Source organism: Egretta garzetta, unplaced genomic scaffold (assembly GCF_000687185.1).
Source record: "Egretta garzetta isolate BGI_Z169 unplaced genomic scaffold, ASM68718v1 scaffold54, whole genome shotgun sequence".
Classification (NCBI taxonomy): domain Eukaryota; kingdom Metazoa; phylum Chordata; class Aves; order Pelecaniformes; family Ardeidae; genus Egretta; species Egretta garzetta.
The window spans coordinates 1588974-1609383 of NW_009259313.1; the positions used below are offsets into that span (position 1 = coordinate 1588974).

General features: G+C 37.5%; 1 protein-coding gene across 1 annotated transcript in view; it reads left to right on the forward strand.

The window, feature by feature from the left end:
* HEATR5B (HEAT repeat containing 5B) overlaps nt 1–20410 on the forward strand; it is a 59762-nt gene that overhangs the window by 18038 nt on the left and 21314 nt on the right. Inside the window, exons 16-26 of the mRNA XM_035892013.1 lie at nt 402–577; nt 1780–1885; nt 3665–3855; nt 5347–5506; nt 8322–8511; nt 9856–10025; nt 12380–12524; nt 13379–13618; nt 15439–15690; nt 17745–17926; nt 19037–19105. Of these exons, the coding sequence (XP_035747906.1) occupies nt 402–577; nt 1780–1885; nt 3665–3855; nt 5347–5506; nt 8322–8511; nt 9856–10025; nt 12380–12524; nt 13379–13618; nt 15439–15690; nt 17745–17926; nt 19037–19105 (1881 nt within the window). The remainder of the gene's footprint in view (nt 1–401; nt 578–1779; nt 1886–3664; nt 3856–5346; nt 5507–8321; nt 8512–9855; nt 10026–12379; nt 12525–13378; nt 13619–15438; nt 15691–17744; nt 17927–19036; nt 19106–20410) is intronic.

The window sequence follows — 20410 nt, forward strand, 5'->3', positions numbered from 1 at the left end:
TGTAGGGAATCATTACAGCCAAAGCTGATCATTTAAATACTGTATTGTAACTCAGTGGTCAGAGAGTGAATGAATAACCTTTTTTCTGAAATGTCACTTTGTAGTCAGTGATTCAGAAGCTACTATTAGAATTAATCTGCTTTTCTCTAATTTCCATGTCTTACTGCCAGGAGTGAGAGTTTGTACGTTTGTCCAGCTGTTAACTGCTTTGACACTCTGGGATTTAGGTGACCCTGTAAATGCTAGTGTGCATATGCATGGGGACACTGCCCTTGCATTCAGGGGTTTGTGAGCTATTTTATTGTTCTAAGCTATTGCATATGTGTTTTGGTTATCTCTAGTTCCAAATTTTATGTGTGAAGGTATATTCAGAGGTATTCATATTATGTGCCATTTTGCAGCTTCAGCCAAACAGTGCATCTGGAAGTGGTGCTTTGGAACATGACCCATCTTCTATTTATTTGCGGATCCCTGCTGGTGAAGCTGTACCTGGTCCCCTTCCTTTAGGAGTATCTGTCATCGATGCATCCGTGGCTCTCTTTGGTGTGGTTTTTCCTCATGTCTCTTACAAACATAGGTCAGTTTACATCAGTGTTCGGTTTCAGAATCTCATGCCTTGTTCTTTGGATGGCTTTATGTTTGATTCTTTTTTTTCTTGAAATAAGAATCTACTTTGATATCAACTGTCTTTGGATTCAGCGTTCAGTATTTGGTGTTCATTGTGTCTCAGGGTTCCAGAATATGTCTACTCAGTTTAGAAATAAGGTGATTTCCCCAGTTTTATCAGTTTGAAGATTAGGGCTCAGAGGTAGAGACTGGATTCTTCTCTCGTCTTACTGCATTTAACAGTAGTAATTTCCTGCAAAAATATCCATTGCAATTAACTTCAAATCAGCCTTGAAAACATAGCAGTGACATCCATTGAATTTAATTTCATGAGTAAGACCATTTGATTTATACTCAGCAAACTATTTTATGAAAAAGTGGGAATGGAATTCAACTTATTTTCCATTGTGTTCCACATTGCCTTTGCAGAGTTGTGAGTTGTCAGGACTACTTTTGTCATTCAGTTTAGCTAATTTGTCACCGAGCACAGAGTGAAAGCAGCTCTAAGATGCATTTCAAAGTAAAATTATCCTTCAGTTCAGTCCTGATGGGAACAGTTTTTTTTCCTAGCAGTCAGTCTCATTTTGCAGTAAGCACAGGATAGGCTTGAGGCCAGCTTGCAGTAATTCAGCTTGATCTGTATCTGTTGTTAGCTATGGAGAGATGTGGCTGGGGATCTGCCGAGTAGTTAAGAATGCAGATTATTTGTTATACTCCTGTTCTTAATATCTTCTAGGGAGTACTCTTCCTCCCAGTAACACTTTCTGACATGGTTAAATAGGGGGAAAATGGAGGTTAAATGGGCAAAACAATAATAGGAATATGAAGGGTAACGCTATTTTGCATGGTAGTGGAGAAGCAGCATTTTTCTACTCTTGTACTCATAGCTTTCTAGTTATATGGCCAAATGTACCTGAACTCGCTTCCTCTTGGTGGTGTTTTCTTCAAAAGGAATACTAAATATTTGCGGATGAGCTAAAAGAACCAGCAAAGGGATGTTCAGAATAACTCTGCCCTCTATACCTAAAGCAAATGCCTTCTGCAGCCCTGGAAGCATAAATTCCATGACTGAACTTAAGAGGCCTTTTGTAGTGGTGGTTTTTTTTACCAGCTGTGTTTTAGTTTGTGTTTTGACAGAATATCACTTTAATTACGTTCTTTCCTTTGTTTTAGATTACAGATGTTGGATCACTTTGCTGAATGTGTCAAGCAGGCTAAAGGTGTTCGCCAGCAAGCTGTGCAGCTTAATATCTTTACTGCTGTTCTTAGTGCCTTGAAGGTAAAACTTGTAAACTTGTAATGGATGCCAGAGTTAAGCAGTTTGATTCATTGATTTGTATTCAGTACAAAAGGCTGTTAGAAGAACATTGCTAAAGTTACCACTTAAACATTTAAAAGTTTGAAAATACCAAAATTGACTTTGTTTCACATACTAGCATGAGCTCTTGTTTGTATGTATCAGTACGGAGAACTACAAGGCTCATGTAATCAGCATTCTATAACATTCAGACTGTCTTTTTTGGTTTTTTTTTTCCTTTTTCAATGTTGTAATTTTATTTGCACTGTACTCATGGATTTAAGTACTTTGTGATGTATACTCAAAAAACCCCTCATGGAAATAAAGATAGATTTGGGGTTCCATTTTGGGTATCTTAATTTTTACTTTTTAAGACTCCCTAGTATTGCATAGAATTCTAGATGCTTATGTCCAGTCCCACTGACTTCAGTTACAGCTCTTGTGTTCTCTATCTACACTTGGAAATCCAGCCTTATGTTATCAAGTCAGGAAGCTAGACAGCAAATCACAAACAATATTCCTGAGAAATACTTGGTTTCAGTGACTTGCATTGCCTCAAGGCTTTGTGGAACAGTGTCTTAGAGCGTAGGACTTTCTTTCTACTAGCCAAAGTCATTTCTAGTTTTTTCCTGATGCTGTTTTATATAGTTTCCAGTTCATGAGTCTGTCAGACAACATCTGTCATTGTCATCCTTGTTCATCTTCAGAGCAACTAAGTCTCATGCACTGAGGAAGCTGCCCTCATAGAAGTGCCAGCCTGTAACTAAAGATTGGATGAGTTTCTTCTTGTCTCACTTTTGCCATACAAAAAATGGCCCTCCTGTTTAAGCTAATTGTTACTGGGGCTCCATGTCCTTTGTTGATGAGCAAAATACGTTGGCAAAATGGCACCTCTCTTCCTTGCTTTGTGCTGTGTTCTAAGAAACGTGAACCATGTTGCTACAAGTCGAAAAGTAGATTCTGAGACAGATACTGGAATTTCCCATGCCATGCCAAATGGCCAAAGAATTGTCAAGATTAAGCTGAAATGAGGGTTTCAGAACAGAAAATGAGAATCTGGGCTAGAGCCATCAACTTCTTCCTCTATAATGCATGCAGTGTTTGTACTTTACATGTGTTTAATTATTTTTCCCAAAGTAAAAGACATTCTTGAAATTTGTAGTGAAAGGTCTTGAAAGTTGTAGTGAAAGGTGATGTACTATTAATGAAATATGGGAGCCAAAGAAGCTGCAGAAGCAGTGTTTAGTGTTGTTGTTCTGTGGAATGTTCATATAACGGGCTGTGTAAATGTTTGCAAAGACGTGATTATTAAGAAGAAAAAATTTCATGCACCTAAAATGTCTTCGATTTAAGTGATTGTTGCTGAAACATAACTGAGCTGTGGTTTTCCTGTCTGACAGAAAGAGATGTTGCAGTAAGATTTTGAAGCTTCCCTTTTGTTCCGGGGTATCCTGTGTAAAGCTAGCTCAGATTCAGTAGCACTAGGGTGCATGTAGCATTGTAATGCATTTGATGAAAAAGGCTGGTGCAACAGGTCTTCCTGTGTGTGAAACGGGTACAGTGTTGGCAGACATGAGACTGAGTATCGTGTTGTTTCTAAGTTTCAAATATTTTCAACCAGTATATTTTACTATAAATGACCACAAATTTAAACAAAAGTGCATAATTTTTAATTGAAGATCTCAAACATAGTAAAATTGCTCTTATGTCTTCCCTTTCTCCCCTGCTTTGGACTGGTTTTTTCATATTTTTTTCATGTAGGGTTTAGCTGAGAATAAAAGCACGTTAGGACCAGAAGAAGTCCGCAAATCTGCTCTGACGCTGGTAATGGGTGCCCTTGATAATCCTAACCCTATTTTGAGATGTGCAGCAGGCGAAGCTCTTGGCAGAATGGCTCAAGTGGTTGGAGAGGCCTCTTTCATTGCTAGAATGGCTCAGTACAGTTTTGATAAGTAAGTTGGTTTTTTCAGGAAAGGAAATGAAAATACAATGTAACGTAATTTGGAAGATTTCTCTACTAAATTGATTATTCTCTTCTCATGTTTGATTGCTATGATTATGTAGCCCCAACAAACCTTCAAACAGAGTCTTCTCTCTTTGATTTATTTCATGAGATTCTTCCAGGAATAAAAGCTGAGTTATTAAACTACTTGGAATGTGAAATTATACCATTGAATAGCTTTTGATGAGTTACTTGAAGGTGACTGAACTGCTTCAGATAGATAAACACGGCTTAGACTAAGTGTGTCTGTAATATGAATTGTGTGATAGCGGTTCTGTTTCATCAAAACATCCTCTTTACATAATGATTTAACTTACCTACTGGCCCATAATTTTTTTCCATATTCTGTTGTTAATCTCAGGTCTTTAGAAAGATGTCTGGTAAATAAAGCAAGACAATGTGTTTCTCAATATTTGGCTTAAATTTAGGACATCAGCCTTTCTGAATCAGAATGCACCTGCCTCAGCCCATGTTTTTGGCTGGCCAGGCTGCATGCATATACCCTTAGTCCAGCTCTCCTACCTTTGGCTAATTCAATCTTTCCCATAATTTCATCTTGTAATAAAACACAGCATCTTTACTGTCTTTTCTTGAATTTCTATTACTGGGACTATTTCCTTGGTTTCTTATGCAGGATTCAAGTTGCTAACGGTGGCCAGTCTGTTGACACTGTCAAGTAATTTTTTTATATTTGAGATTTCCATTTACTTTGTTCACTGATGGCTAAGAGCATGTTTGCCTCTCATATATAGACAACCAGGAAGAAAACATTTTTCTTTGTTCTAGTTAGGATATCCTTCTTTTCTCTCTCTTCCCCACCCCCCAAAAAGATTTTAATTAAAATGTTACATATGTGATGTGCATTCAGAAGCAGAAGTATTGTGCAAAACACTCAACACGTCGCTGCTTCAAACAACTAGGTCATTTAGAACGCTATTCATTCTGTTTTAGTTTCATTAATAAAACACTACTAAAAAAAAACTTTATTAGAAAAGTCATAGAACTCAGCTGCAGAAGAAAACAGCTGTATTTAAAAGGTATTCAGTTGACTTTGCAGTGGAAGACGTGGCTATGGATTTCTTTATAATTTTTCAATGTGTTGTCATTTTTCCATTCTTGGTTCCTTTTTACTGCAGTGGTCTAGTAATGATTTTTCTGATTATTAAATTAGTCTGCTGTGAAACATTGGTAAACGCTAGCTGCGTTTCCTATATTCTTACACTTCCCAAACTCTTCTTTGTCTAAAATGTCAGGATCTAATCCACTTTAATATCAATAGAGGTTAAGTACATTGTTTTTGCCTTTGTTGTTAAGGCTTCTCATGATCTTGTAAGGTGGCCTGCAAAATTCTGTTAGTTGTTTGCACTGTTATGGTACTTGAAGGGTTCTTTGTAACAAACTTAGTGAATTATGTTATTTGCTTTTATTTAAACATTGATAGGTTAAAATCTGCTCGCGATGTTGTATCAAGAACAGGCCATTCTTTGGCTCTGGGCTGTCTCCATCGGTATGTTGGTGGAATAGGTTCTGGACAGCATCTGAAAACTAGTGTCAGTATTCTTCTGGCTTTGGCACAAGATGGAACCTCTCCTGAAGTCCAGGTAAAAAACACAATCACCACAAAACTACTTTAAAATGCTCAGGATTAAAACTAAAAATTAAATTACTTGTTCAGATGTTCTTTAATAGAGATTGTGACATGTAAGCCAAATCATATGGATGTAGCGTGTGCCAGGGAGCGTGAAGAAAGCAGAACTTCCCTTATAAACTCTTACAGTATAGAATCCCAAATATGTACTGCAGTTAAAATGCAACCTTGCTGCTAGTTAGGGAGGCAGTTGCAAGTGGTCACGTTATTTCAGACTGAGGAGTGTCAGTGTCTGCTTGTCAGCTGAGCCAGAGCAATTCACTGTGGGCATATGCCTAGCTGACTGTAATTGTAAAGAGAAATGTGGTAGTTGTACCTTAGCTGCCTAAACTGAAGTTTTTAATAACTGGCTAATGGTTAACATGTGAACAGTTACTGGAGTCTCAGGTGATGAGCAGTAGTTTTCTTTGCCAAGTAATTTCTCTATATGTGACACTGTGAACACAGTGTGGCAGTACATCATCTTTGAGGGGGTTATATTATGACAAATCTGTTACAAGCTAACTGCAGTTAGGGGCCAGGAGGGGAACTAGAAGGATCCAAGTCCAAGACAATGGAAAGGGTGGGGAAGGGTTTCTGTCTTGTATGGACTGTGACATGTGGAGTCTCACCAGAGGACAACTTGACTGCTGAATGTTGCTGGTAGAGAAAAAAGGGGGCCAAGCATGCTGCTGAAAGAGCAGTGCCTTTGGAGTTGCCAAACATGTATAAACATTGCGCAGTTCAGAAGGTTTCCTAAGTTGAAAATACTTGGAAATTGGGAGAATACGCTGCCTTTACTCTCCCTGGAGAAATTTGAAGGGTCAGTCTCTTAGTCTGTCTTTGCTCTCCCTTAAGCATCTTTTTGTGGCTGCTGCTGTAAGAAGAGGGCTAGATGGACCGGCACATCTGTCTTTACAGTAAGAAGCTGAATATTAGAGGGAAAAATGCTGATTTTTTTTTTTTTTTCCCCTCCAGCAATGAAATCTATCAAAGCACTAGCATAAAAGAATTACTTGGGTGAGGGAAGGGAGAGAAACTTTTTTTGAGTATAAGCAAGTGTCTTGTCTGTAATTGTTGTTCTTCAAAGATTATGGTGTAATTGCATGATATAACAGGTAATTTTTTGTCTGTCTTTTCACAAGTTACTGCAAGGAAACGATTATCTGGAATAGTGACTAACTATTATCCTTTAGCAGCTGGAGGTTGTATGCCACCCATGAGTAGGTGGCAGTTTATACCCACAGATTGAGAAGCTGAAGCCCCCGGTAACTACAGAATCATCCTTCCACCTTGGTTTAAGTTGTTAACTTGATAGAACATGGAATAGAGTACCTTCTAACTTCTTTTTGTCCAGGCAATAAAAAAAATAATCAAGCTTATCACTTGGGGACACAAGCCTAGTTTTGTTTGGAGATAATGTTTAAAAAATAATTATCTATAAATACAACTTAAAGTCTCTTAAATTTCCTTAGTTTATTTAAGGTAAGACAGAGTTCAGTTTGCATGTGTAACTTCATGTATGAATAAGTAATTTTGAGGCATGTGATTGTGTACCATTAATTTAAAAAGCAAAAAGGAAACTGTTACTGCTTTATGAAAAAAATGGGAAATATAAAGGGGAAGCCTAGGTGGAACTTGCATACCTACCTTATTTTCTGTTGAGAGTATGACACCAGGCCACTGTAAAAAGCTAAGCTTTTAAACCTCAGCCCTCAGTAGATCAGTGATACACAGAAACTGTATGGGAATACAAGTAATAGAAATTTGCAGGAATTAAAGGATAAGCTGTAATGTGCTACCATGTGGTTAGGACTGTAGAAGGAGTTATGTGACTGCTAGTGCTAATGGTATTTGGGTTGTGTCAGAGAGGATTAAAAAGGAGAAGCTTTAAAGACAGGTTTTCTAGCTCGTTCCGAAGAGTCCAGCTTTGTAACTGTAATACGCTTTTAACTTAAGTCTTTTCAGTGTAATTGTGTCATGTATTTAATGATAGAAAATTCTGAAATAAGATAATTTAGTAGGATATTACGGAGAGATAGCTAATGTTTTTAGGTCTGTTAGGGGAATTTATTTCCTGTTAAACGTCAGTGACCAAAAAGACTGTCCCTGCACGCACTTCTTGCTTTGACAATTACAATCAATTATTTTGCTGTTTTGTTATTTACTTACCTTGTGACTGAAATAGGTTGATCTTTCACCTTTTTTTTTTTTTTTTTTTTTTCTTCACCCCTCATCCCGCTGACTGGGAACGTCACTGCTTTCTTCTCTTGCACCCTCTAATATGAAAATGAGAAAATGCATGTGAACCTTTCAGCTTCTTATGAAAACCAGTTTCTACTGGAATGTAAAAGGTGCCCCCCTCCACCCCGAGGACTTTGTCAGCTGCCCATTTCAGACTCTACATCCAGTTTTACAATGGAATGATTCCCCTGTGTCTCGTGTCTTAAGAGTCACTCTTCTTTTTTCCTTTTTTTTTTTTTTAAATGGATGTGTTATTTGTGTTTGTATTTTTCTTCCTCAAAGTGCTCAAGCATTTTTTGCTCAAATTCTTTGTCATCTTCATCTTCATTATCCCCAAAACTGCTGACAGCCAAAGAGTATGCTAGAGATGTTTAAACTCCCTGGTGACTGCTTGAGTTTCCGAGATGTTTGAAATGCTTCTGGAGTCAGTAGCTAACTGGACATGTTTAAGCAAGGATGTACAGAGCTAGGCTCCGTCTGCATACAAAATTGTTTAATTTTCCTAAATGTATTGCTGAAAAATATTCCTTTGCTTTTTTTGATAGACCTGGTCACTCCATTCACTTGCCTTGATAGTAGATTCTAGCGGACCAATGTATCGTGGATATGTGGAGCCAACGCTTTCTCTAGTTCTTACTCTGCTCTTAACTGTTCCACCATCGCATACAGAAGTACATCAATGCTTAGGTCGATGTCTTGGAGCTATAATAACTACTGTTGGGCCTGAGCTGCAAGGTTAGTGGGAGTTTGAAGAGGAAAAAAAATCTAACTGGTATAAAGATAATATATTGCAATCTTAAATGGAAGAAAATAAATTTTTGTTCGTTGCAGGTGGGTGTGGGGGGACGTTGACAAATTCAGTTACAGTCCTGCACACAGCCTCACTTGTCCTACTTATGACTGCTTGGGGCTTTTTGATTGCAGTTTGAGATTTGTATAAAGAAGTTGCAGTGATGGATGGTGTTCTGGCTAATGGCAAATTTGCATGGTAGGTAAAAGATGAAAAACACCCTTGCTGCATTTTTTGCCGTGTGTATTTTTGTGTACAGGTGGGGCAAGACGCAAGATTTCGTTCTCTGCTCTTTCAACATGTGTTGATTTTATTTTTAAATGGTGGCAAGGGCTTAAGTTTGACATAATTGATAATATTGTGCACTATAACTCACTTCCACTCGTTCTTGATATTCTTAGATCACTGTACCTGACGGTAGAGAATAAGATCTTGTCATGCCAACACTATATCTGAAATTCTGTGTCTCAGATGGCAAAAACATGGATTTGTAACTTAGACTAACTGTGATTTTTAGGAATATTTAAAGGATGGTCTTCGATGCAGTGCCAGAGAGCCAGCCACTAGTGAAATTTTAACTCTAAATAACAGGACTTAAATTTCTAGTTATGAAAAATTTATAGATGGTTTAATTGAACTTGTGTATCTGCTTGCTGTGTGTTAACCTTTTGATCTGGTGTGCCATTAGCTTTTTAAATAAACAACAACTCATGTAGAATGTCTCTGAAGGTTACATTTTTCTACAATTCAAGACTGTGTATAAACCTGATGCATGTTAATTCTCAAAATACAGACTGGGAATATTTTTCAAATTAAATACTGTTCTTTCGAATGCTTGTCCTATTAGAGCAGTGCAACTCAGATAATAGAGCTAACTAAAATCACCTGCATACGTGTATGCTAGCTTAAGTGCTATCTGATATTTCAGGAAATGGTTCCGTGCTTGAAATGTTGCCCATATGTATAGAATGAAAGAAACTTCCAAAATCTAAATTCAGATAATTTTACTGGTTTCATGTCCTGGGAATGTATTTTCAAAATATTTCTGACTGTGATCCAGAATTTCATTTGGACAGGACATTGTTTAACCGAGCTGAAAAAGAGATACTGAAACACTCCAGTGTTTCTTTGAAGTTGTGTGGATACTAATATGCAGTAGGAGTTCAGAAGAGTTGCATGTTACTCTGTGAACTTTGAAGCATTAAAAATTCTTGTTTCTCAAAGGTTTAAAGTATACAGTTGTCATACAAAAATTTTGCTGTGTTGAGGAAATTGTATTACATCATTAGGTAATGGAGCTACAATTTCAACAATCCGTTCTTCCTGTTTGGTGGGCTGTGCAATCACACAAGACCATTCAGACTCGCTTGTTCAGGCAGCTGCCATATCCTGCCTTCAGCAGCTTCACATGTTTGCACCACGGCACGTCAACCTGTCCAGTCTGGTTCCCAGTCTTTGTGTGAGTACAAAATGCATCCCTTTTGTTCCTCAAAATTTTATGTACATGCTTAGCAGAGGACAGGAGTAGCACTTGGCAAGATGTCAAGGATACCCGTATGTAATAAGCAAGCCACATTTGCAAAAACACTGGAGTGCGATAAAATGATGTCTGTCCCCAAGCCATTTTAGATCTTTTCAGAATGCTGCCCAAATTGCAGTCATAGGGTCTGATTCTCTTTCACCCTAGATAGCACAAGATAGCAAGCACTTACATGTAATATGACTGAGCAAAAAGATGCTGAAATGTTCTGTTTCCTCCAACTGATTGCATGCATAAAGGGAAGTGAGTGAGTTGGGGAAAGGTAGGAGATTTTGGATTTATTTCACCACTGTCAGCATAGTAGATGCTGACATTCAAATTCTTGTGCTGCTACTGTTAGCGTTGCTTTCTCCCTCCGTTAGCGTTCTGTCAGCAAAACCTGGCTTAAGCCTGCAAGTCAGGCAGAGGCTGGAACCTAAACCATGCCAAATACAACTATAAGAGGAAAGGTGGTATGTGTGGGTGCGTGTTTTAGTGTGGGGTTTTTTTATTATTACTATTTTTAAAATTATTTTTTAGAGCGTTCAGCAGTCCCAATACTGAGAAATTTGAAAAGCTTCTCCCTAATGTCTGTTGGATGCTTTGCAAAGTTCTTTGTGTCATTCTTTGTGGAACTTGTGGTTCTGTGTAACCTGAAGGAGTCTGATCCTACTTAGGTCAACATTGGAACTTTTTCTTAGTCTGCCATCCAGACTTTCCCTAGTGCATCCTCTCATTGGTACACGCTTCTTCCCCCCCACTCACCCTTGCTTCTCCCCTACTCTCTGGAGCACTCCTGGGAGTGCAGTGTGTTCCCAGAAACTGTCACTTATCCTTCCATAAAATTTTGCATGAAAGGGGTGCAATGTACCCAAAAGTAGGTAGGCCCTTTTATATGAATACTACGCGCAAAATGACAAACAATCCCTGGAGCCATTTACTCTGTAAGTACCAGTGGGTAATATTACAGACTATGTAATACATACAGGAATGACAGTTTTGAAAACTTTTGCCAGGGTTTTCTGCTGTCTCTTTGCTGTTCCTTTATGGTCCTCTGCTAAACAAAAACTATTTACCTTCTCTCTTCTCATATTCCTTACTTCCAAGTCATACTTAGTTTGGTAAGTTTTCCTCTGAATTGTCTTGTGCGTTTCTTTAGGCTGCAAATACACAGATACATAGGCAAGATCTGCCTTACTTGCCCCATTAGCAAACTTCACTGCTTTCTAACTCACTTTTGAATAGAATTAGTGCCAGGTACCAAAATTAAACCACACAGTTCCACAATCTATTTCCATTGCTGCTTCCTGCATTGGCTTCATAACCACTAGCTGTTGTTTTGTAATGTAAGATGTGGAATACTCTTTCCATTAATTAAATCCCCCAAATGTTCTGTGTTCTAGTTCCATTACAATGACCTCAGTGTGATATTTGGAGGTTCTTTAAAGCCTGCTTGTTTTTTCAGGACTAAAATCTAGTATATTCATCTGTGGAAGAAAGATCTACTGTTAAAATGCTTTATAAACTATACAGCCCTTTCATTTAGGAAAGCAATTTCCATCCACATAATAACCTAATACTGAAAAAGCAAATGTGCATTTGGTTTATTAAAAACAAATTCCCCGGGGTAAATAAAGAATCAGAGTTTCTTAAAGAGCACTCTTCATCTCTTCCACTGTGGAAAAACATACAGTTCTGTGCAGCTCCTTCCTCAGGAAAATAAGGACCATGCACAATTCTTGCATAAGAAAAATATTTGCTTGTACTTGAGGTGATTCAAAAGGAATTAGAAGGCAGTGTTGGTCAGCAAAGAAATCTGAAGCTGTCATATTGAGAGGCACTTATAAAAACTTAGGCTGTAAATCCCATTACAAGTTTGAAATAAAAATTTTTATGATAGCTGTCATGTGTGGTGCAGCTGATGATGGCATTTTGTTTAGAAGAATGTGATTTACAGCTATAGCAGAATATGAGGTGGGGTAATACTGAAGAGTGTAACAGATTGGAAAGTAGAATTAGTCTAAAATCATACTGTCACTGTAGTTCCAGTATTTAAGCTCTTACCTCTTTAACCAGGTAACTGTCAGCTCTGTATGTGTCAGCTTTATTTTCACATTTGTACATTATAAAAAGTGCGTACTTCTGAACTCTTGAGGTCTTGTAAAGAGACTGGTACCCAACAGCTCACACGTGGGCATATAATTGAAAAGTAGAATGTTGTTAGTCCTTAGCAGTGCTAATTGATTGATATGGGGGTGCAGCAGTTCACTCACCTGTAATGGTTCTGATTTTAGGTTCATTTGTGCAGCTCCCACTTGCTGCTTCGCCGGGCTGCAGTTGCATGTTTACGACAGCTTGCTCAGAGGGAAGCAGCAGAAGTGTGTGAATATGCCATGAGCTTAGCAAAAAATGCCGGGGACAAAGAAAACAGTGGTATCAGTAAGTATTTCTTTCATGGGGCCTTTTTGTAACAGTTCAGCGCATGTATGTGGGCATACGTATGATCTGCCTTCAGACGGGAAAAAAAACCCCAACAGTCCCTCCCAACAGCAAAACAAAAACCTAAACTGATCCCTTCCAGCTCCAATAACTTCTGACCGCACCACTGCTTACCTCTTGAATTTCACTTCTAATTTAACTTCTTGTAAAGTTCAGGCTAAAGCTTCTCCGCCCCATTAAGAGTGGCAATCAAACTAGGGAACACAGTATATACAGTGGAAACATTTTGCAGGTTTTTTTCTGGTATTTTAGGTCTTGCTCTTTTGAGAATTGACTTAGTTATTTGCATTTTGACTGAGATACCTGGTTGTGTTACTTATTCTGTTAGCAGCATGTCTTGCTAGCCTGTGGACTTCACTGGCTGTTTCACTTGTTACATGTAGCATTTTATTCTGAAAATAGGAGGCTCAACTGTGTTGATCAGCACAGTCTTCATAGCAACATTGTGAGCTGACTAGTATTAAATCACACCAGTTAAGCCTGTCTCTGGTAAGATTCTTTAGAGTCCAGTACTATTAGGTGTTTTTACAAATTCATGGGGTATGTACCTTGAAGACAGATAATTTTTTTTTTTTAAGCAATACTAGGTGGTGTCATTTGCCTTGCAGAAAATAAATTAAATGAATTGCTGTATAAAAATCTTTCTAGTGTTAATTCAGAAGAAAATCAGTAATTTTGCTGTATCATTGCCTGAACTATACACACACAAATACACAATGTCCAGTTCTTGTCTGTTATTCCAAATTTTAAAACTGAGTTACTGATTTCAGAAAAGACTTCTTATCATTTTGCAGATATGAATCCTTTTGCACCAGGAGCTGGTTCTCGGCGAGATGCTCATTCTCGACATCAGGGGGTTAATATAACAGAGACAGGCCTCGAAGGTGTCCTTTTTGGAATGTTGGATCGGGAGACTGATCGGAAGTTGTGCTCAGATATCCACGATACTCTGGGACATATGCTTTCATCGCTCGCAGTAGAAAACCTTTCTCACTGGTTAATGCTTTGTAAGGATGTCCTTGCAGCTTCCAGTGGTAAGTGTTCTACAGTGTTCACAAAACAACATTATGTCCTTAGTATTAGCATCTTCTGGTGATATTTGTTTGGAGCTTGTCTTTTATCCTAGTTAAGACATAGCTTGTGTTCTCTATAGAACTTTTATTATAGTGCATTAAAACTTGCTTAGAAAAAAGAAATCATCAATGTTATGTTAAGATTAAAAATTTAGCTGCCTTTAAAGCAGGATTTTCAGTGGAGAAGCAGTGTGATTATTACTGACATTTCAGTATCTTAGTGAAAACAGACGTATTCTTTTTAGCCTTTACACATCAGGACCATACAGAAGGAAGAGCACTGTACACACACTCAGCTTTCTTTTATGAGGTTTTGCGAGTAACTGATGTGATGATGGGTTACCATGGTGATGAAACTTTTGCTTGTTGTTCAGCTTTGCAGGCTTGTTTGCAAAGATCTTGTCCTCTGAGACCTTATTCCTGTTTTTCAGCTTGTAGGATGGTTGTGACGCAGATTCTGCTCATTTCCCTTGCATTTATACTTGTTTGTTGGCATACTGTGAGTTCATCCTGAAGCTCGTGCTAAATGTTGTCAGCTTTGCCTTTACTGATGAGTAATGCCACCACTGATTTTTTTTTTTTTTGCAATGCAGTTACCATATATCTGCCCAGTGAGAAAGACCTTGTTTCCTGACTTTGAAGTTGGCATCTCCTTTTCTTATTTCATGTGGGATGGGTTTAAAAGTTTTTAATATGGTTGTCCAATCTCTTATTTATTTATTAGTAGGTGAAATAGTCTCGGAGAGAACCATATTTAAATAAATTTCTCTCAGCTGTACTTTAATAAGCTAGCAACTTCATTTTGAACTCCTTTGATCCAACTAACTGGCACATGAACAAAATCTAGTTTGCTTTTTAAGCAGAGATTTACAAAACAGCAACATAGGTCCTGGATGCCTTCTCAAAACACTCTTCTTGTGAATTGGCTTTATCCGTGTTTGAGCTGCCATAGCCTCTTTCTTTATTGAATGTCTTGGCTCTTCAACTGCTTAAATTTAGACTTTCTAAGAAGCATGCCTTAGTTGAGGTGGGTTACCCTTGCAATAATTTCTTCTCATTCTCCTCTAATTATTGCCAGAGTAATTTTTGTCAGTATCGTGGCATTTTGCTAATTTAGACTTGCCATTGAGATCTTATGTTCTCATTTCTGAACAGCAGAAGTGTATATGCATGTTTGGCGAGTTGCTTTTTGTCCCTGTTTGGATTTGGTTTTTCTAATGTGATCCCTGAAGTTTTTTTATTTTCTGAAATGAAGTCTCACAGCCACACTTAGAGAAAATAATTTTTGAATGTTAAGCACACTTGTGGGTGCCATAAACTGCCTACCTGGCTGCACATCTCTCCCGTGGCATGGAACTTGATAGGTTTGTTTCAGTTCAACATGCACTCTAGCTTTTACTTGAAATAGGAGCTGAATAGTTCAAAGCCAAGCTGATTCTTTGATTCTGAGCCTGCTGATCTCCCTACCCTGTTTATTGGTTTATTTATTGGTTAATTTTCAAAGGTGAGAAGTTTAGATACGGGATTCAGTTATAGTTGGTATCTGTGGAGAATTAACATTACAGGAATTTATTTCATATCATTTAAGCCAAATAAAGGGTAATATAGCCCAGATTAGAAGCGAAAAACATTTCTTCTACTGATATTCCTATGCCTTTCTACATGTTTCAAATGCTGTTTCCAAAGAAGAATTAATCCGAGCGTAAGGAAAGGCTTGAATGTATCCTTAGAGGTCTTCTGTGGATTGTAACAGTGGGATTTTTTTTTTTTTATTGTTGTAGATATGAGCACTGCTGCTCCCCTGGGAGGAGGGAAGGATGAGGAATCGGAGAAGAAGGATGAGATGGATGATGACACAATGTTTACCACCTTGGGTGAAGAGGATAAATCCAAGCCTTCTGTAGCACCTCGTTGGGCAACTCGTGTGTTTGCAGCAGATTGTCTGTGTCGGGTTATCATGCTGTGTGAGAATGCGAACAAGGCACACTTCGATCTGGCACTGGCTCGTTCGGCCAGACTTAAAAACCCAAAAAGTAATTACAGAATGTGCATGTTTTGTTTTTTATCTTTGACACCTCTTTACATCTTAAGATTACACAACCAAGGAAAAAAAATAAGCAGTTATCCTTTCATTCAAATGGTTAAAACAAAGGAGATGGCCAGCAAAAGGCAATAAAGCTGTAGTTGTATAACCACTGTAGTTACTGTACCATGAACACAAAGAATGAGATTTGTTGGAGGATATAAACTCTGACAGACTGATCTATTTGGAAAAAAAACCCCTTAGATTTGCAAACCTTTTCTCCAGCCTGAAATAGAAGCAGTAAACATCTAGCTAAGGGTGAGCTGGGAATAGTTTCTCTGAGTTTAACATAATTAATTAGACTTCAGAGATTATTTTAGCATCTTCAGACCAAAGGGATGCCAGGAAAAAAAAAGATATAAGGCCAGTTAATTATTGTTGTGGCATTGGTTGTAGAGCGAGGGATGTAGGAGGGGGAGTTATAGTAAGACATGGACCCAGCTGCTTTATGAAATTCATTCTTTTGGTATCCATGAGAGTGATGAATATTAGTTTTAAGGCTCATGTTTTGAAGATACTTTTATGAGTTAGAGGATCAAAATTGAGACGTCAGAGGTGACATAGTTGTTTTGTGAAGAAACATTTTTCTAACAGTAGGAGGTTGGGAGTTGTGTGGGAGTTGTCTGTGTGTGTTGGTTCTGGTGCAGTGTTTGCTTTCACCTGTGTAGCGCTCATGAGGACATTTGTGTATGTAGGATGAATATCATGAGCATCCTAGAATGCACGGGATTAATGGATTTTAGTGAGGGTGTCTGTTATGGTATGGAGATTTATCGAGTCTTTGCTGGTGTTGCTTTGATGCAGTCTGATTCCAGCACTATGCATTGGTTTTGTGAGAATCTTGTTTCTGACTTGATTTGAGGCTGAGGTCGCTGTTTGAAGACTAAGAGGGAAGACTTTTGGGACACTTCATTTTGAGATGGCTGTGTATTATAGAGAAAATCATGACATAACTGCTGCTTATAGGATCCTGCAGAGGATTGCATACAGTAATCCTGATAATTTATATCGCTGAATTTATTTAAAGTGAACTTGATGTGTTTGGTATCATTGTAAAAAGGAAAACTCAGCAAGCTTCTACCCAACTTCAACTCCCAAAATATTTAGATTTTACTAGCTTCTGTGATGGTCTGGAAAATACTTTACCACTTCATAGTTTTTAAGTGATCTCCAGTCTTTCTTTACTGACATGCATCTGAAAAGCTTCAGCTACAAAATAAACTTTTCTTTTTTACCTTAAGACTTGAAAATACATAGCGCTTTTGTAATTTGTGGGTTGTCTTAGTCACCCTGAGTGTTATGTTTTAAAATAATTTATTTTTGTATTAGTTGCACAACATCTGATAATTTCAGATTGAGAGTAAGGAAAGAAATAAAATTAATAAAAATGGAGAAGAATAATCCTTTCAGAAATGTTATTGAGTTATGTCTTGTTCTTTCTGCATGTTGTCTGCTGCTTGCTTACAGCCTCAGATTTGGCTTTTGGCAGCAGAACTGGAGGCATACTTAGTTTTTAGGTGTTTAAATTTGACAAGGTTTTCCTTTATCAGCAGGGGTCAGTATAAGCATAGGACTTGAATAGGGATTGCCTTGAAGATTATTTTTTTTTTATTTTTTTTTTTTTTAAGGTTTGGAGGGGCTTTTATTTTAATCACTAAAATTAGCTTTACTAAATATTCTAATCTCTTCTAGGCTACTCAGCCACATTTACATACTCTCTTCAGTGTAATTTCTGTATATCATGTATTTAATTTTGTTTCAGATTTGTGCTTAATTTTTAAGGTTATCTTAGGAATAAAAGCCCTTGTATCGCTTTAAGGGGGGTGTGAGAGGGAAGAAAGAAAAATAGGTTGCATTCTTTCCTGCCTTCTTCCATACCGTAAATGTGGACCTTTGAAAAAGAATAGGTAAAATTTGTACATGTCAATGAAGAAAATGTTACAAATATCTGTCATGTTATCGATCTTTTAAGTTACTAAATAGTTCTTTCTGTTTTATTCTAAGATGACTTTTTAGTACTCCATCTCTCTGACCTTATTCGAATGGCATTCATGGCTGCGACTGATCACAGCAACCAGTTACGAATGGCGGGTCTTCAAGCTCTTGAAGATATTATCAAGAAATTTGCATCTGTCCCTGAGCCAGAGTTTCCAGGCCACGTGATACTGGAGCAGTATCAGGCTAATGTGAGACCTCCTTTATAAGTTTAGGAAATTGTATATTTATGCCAATATGCCAGTATTAGCTTTGAGAACATTTTGTAATTTCATAAGGCCTGTGAAGAGATTTTTTGTGTGTGAAAATGTACTGAAGAGACTTCTATCTACCTCTTAAAAATTTATTTTTGTGTGTCTTCCTATTTGTTATAATTTACTAGCTGATGGAATGTAAACATTCAGTAGCTATTGATTCTTGAAAGTCAAGTATTACAAATTACATTTAATTTTTGGCAAGAGTGCCATTTCATTTGTAGAATTGGGAATTGGAAAATAATGCTGATTCAATTCCAGATTGAATCTAATAAATCTGTTTTCTTGGGAATTAATGAATATACTTCATTTAAGTGAAAACTAAAAAAGTAAAGGAATGGGAGGTGGGCAGTTGAAGATTTATTTTGGGATATTACTGCTTTACTTTGTTGTATAGTTTAACTCTTTCACATCCTTTGTCTTCACTGTATCTTCAAGATGTTTTCAAATACTTTTTAAAGGCAGGCTTTCATCCTTCTCACTTCCTGCCTTTTTCTTCTTCCTGCTGTAGTGCTGTAACCATTGCTTCTGTCTCTTTGACTTGGTTCCTTTTGTTTCTGAAAAATGCTGCCTTATAACAACTGCCTGAAAGGCCTTTTTTGTCAGGATTTGTCATTTTAGGAACTTGGTGCAAATCCAACCATAAACATTTGATTTTACATCGTTATTCTTTGGACATCGAAAAGTCATTCAATTCTTGAGCCTTAACATAAATTGTACCTGTAATACTTTAATGATTAAAAGGATACTCATTAACAGAAGAAAGATAATACCACATATTTGACAAAGGTACTTGAGGCTTAAAAAGGCAATAGGCAAGCAGGAAAAAAACCTAGTTTAGGACTTTGTTGCTATTGTTTAAAAAGTACTATTGCAAATGTCTGCTGGACAACAAGGATAAGTTGAGGATGTAACTATAATGCCAAAATTGGCAACCTTGTCTTGCTTGTTCTGTTTATGTGCCTGAGCCTCAAACAAGGTGACATGAAGACTGTTGTGTCACTATTGTTTTAGCTGGATTTTTTTTATTTTTCTTCCTACTAACAGGTTGGAGCTGCTCTGAGGCCAGCTTTTTCCCAAGATACACCGTCAGATATAACTGCAAAGGCCTGCCAGGTACAGAGGAAGATGTTCAAACAGTATAGGCCAAACTGATTTTCCTTCTTTTTGGAAGAAGGATGCAGAAGAGAAGTAGTAGCAAATGGCTGGAAAATTTTGTAAACCTAAGCCGTGATGTGTTTGCAACATCTTTTGAGTCTCCTGGCAATATATTTTGTTCCTCAGAAATACAAAAGTCCTCTTTGGGAGCTACATCAGAAACTATTTAGTCTTTCTTAAACTAATTATGTCTCCATGTCAGTTCTGCATTTGTTGCTAAAAGAAGAAAAAAAAAAAAAAAGAAAAAAGAAAAAAAACCCCTTGCTTAATGAGACCAATAATATACTTATTGAGGTGCCTTTCGGTCTGATCAAATTTACCTTAAAGACTAAACTTCCATTCAGATTAGTACACTGTTTTAGATTTTAGAAGCTCTGAGCATTCTCATTACAGTCATAGTAACAACCTCTCAGTGAAGATTCAGTGAAAGATTTTTTTTTTTGTGTGTTTTCTTGTGTATGATCTTGTGCTACTGTAGTTTAAATCGGCTATCAGCAACATGGCTGTAGCAGCATCTGGTATGTGGTTTATACAGCTAAATTACTACTGTAGCTTAAAACAGCCATTTAATTAGCTATGCAAACATCAGTTTTAATACGATAATTTTGTGTATGTGAGTTCTGTTTAGTAAATCTTGGTCCAGCAGGACTGTGATTTTGTGGTGGTGTTTTATACTCTTAATTTTCAGCAAAACTTGTAAGGATAGATCAAATACGGCATAATTTGGTATCTATACATAGGAAAGAATACGCTCATCTTACCTTACGGAAAGTTTCTATGCATTTAAAGCTAGATGAAGAGGCAGTTTGTGTGAAAACATGTAACGTTCTTTGTAACTTGTCAAAGTCTTTCCTATTCAACCAGTTTCAAAGTGGATGTGTGCTCTTACAGGATCAAACGGTTGGGGGTTAGGTTTGGATGTTTGAAGTTACGTGGACAGAGATGAGCTGCACTGAATGAGTTTGATTTGTTATAGTTTCATGTCATTACTGAAACAGCTGTTGGCTTGCCCAGCAAGAGGAGTGAAGCTGGTCTTAGTCCTACTGTGAATGAATTACAGATTTATGACAGATTTTCAGCAGCCTTGTCCTGTGCACCTTTGGGACACTTTCTCTGTGTCTGTGTTTACTTTACTTCAAATATGTCCATCATTCCCAATCATGAGAGGCCCTTCCCCCAAAGGCTTTCATGGAACTGGTTCTTAAAAGCAAAATAAATCGGAGATAGGACAAAAATGCCATGAAAAAAAAGTTTGTAAAACCT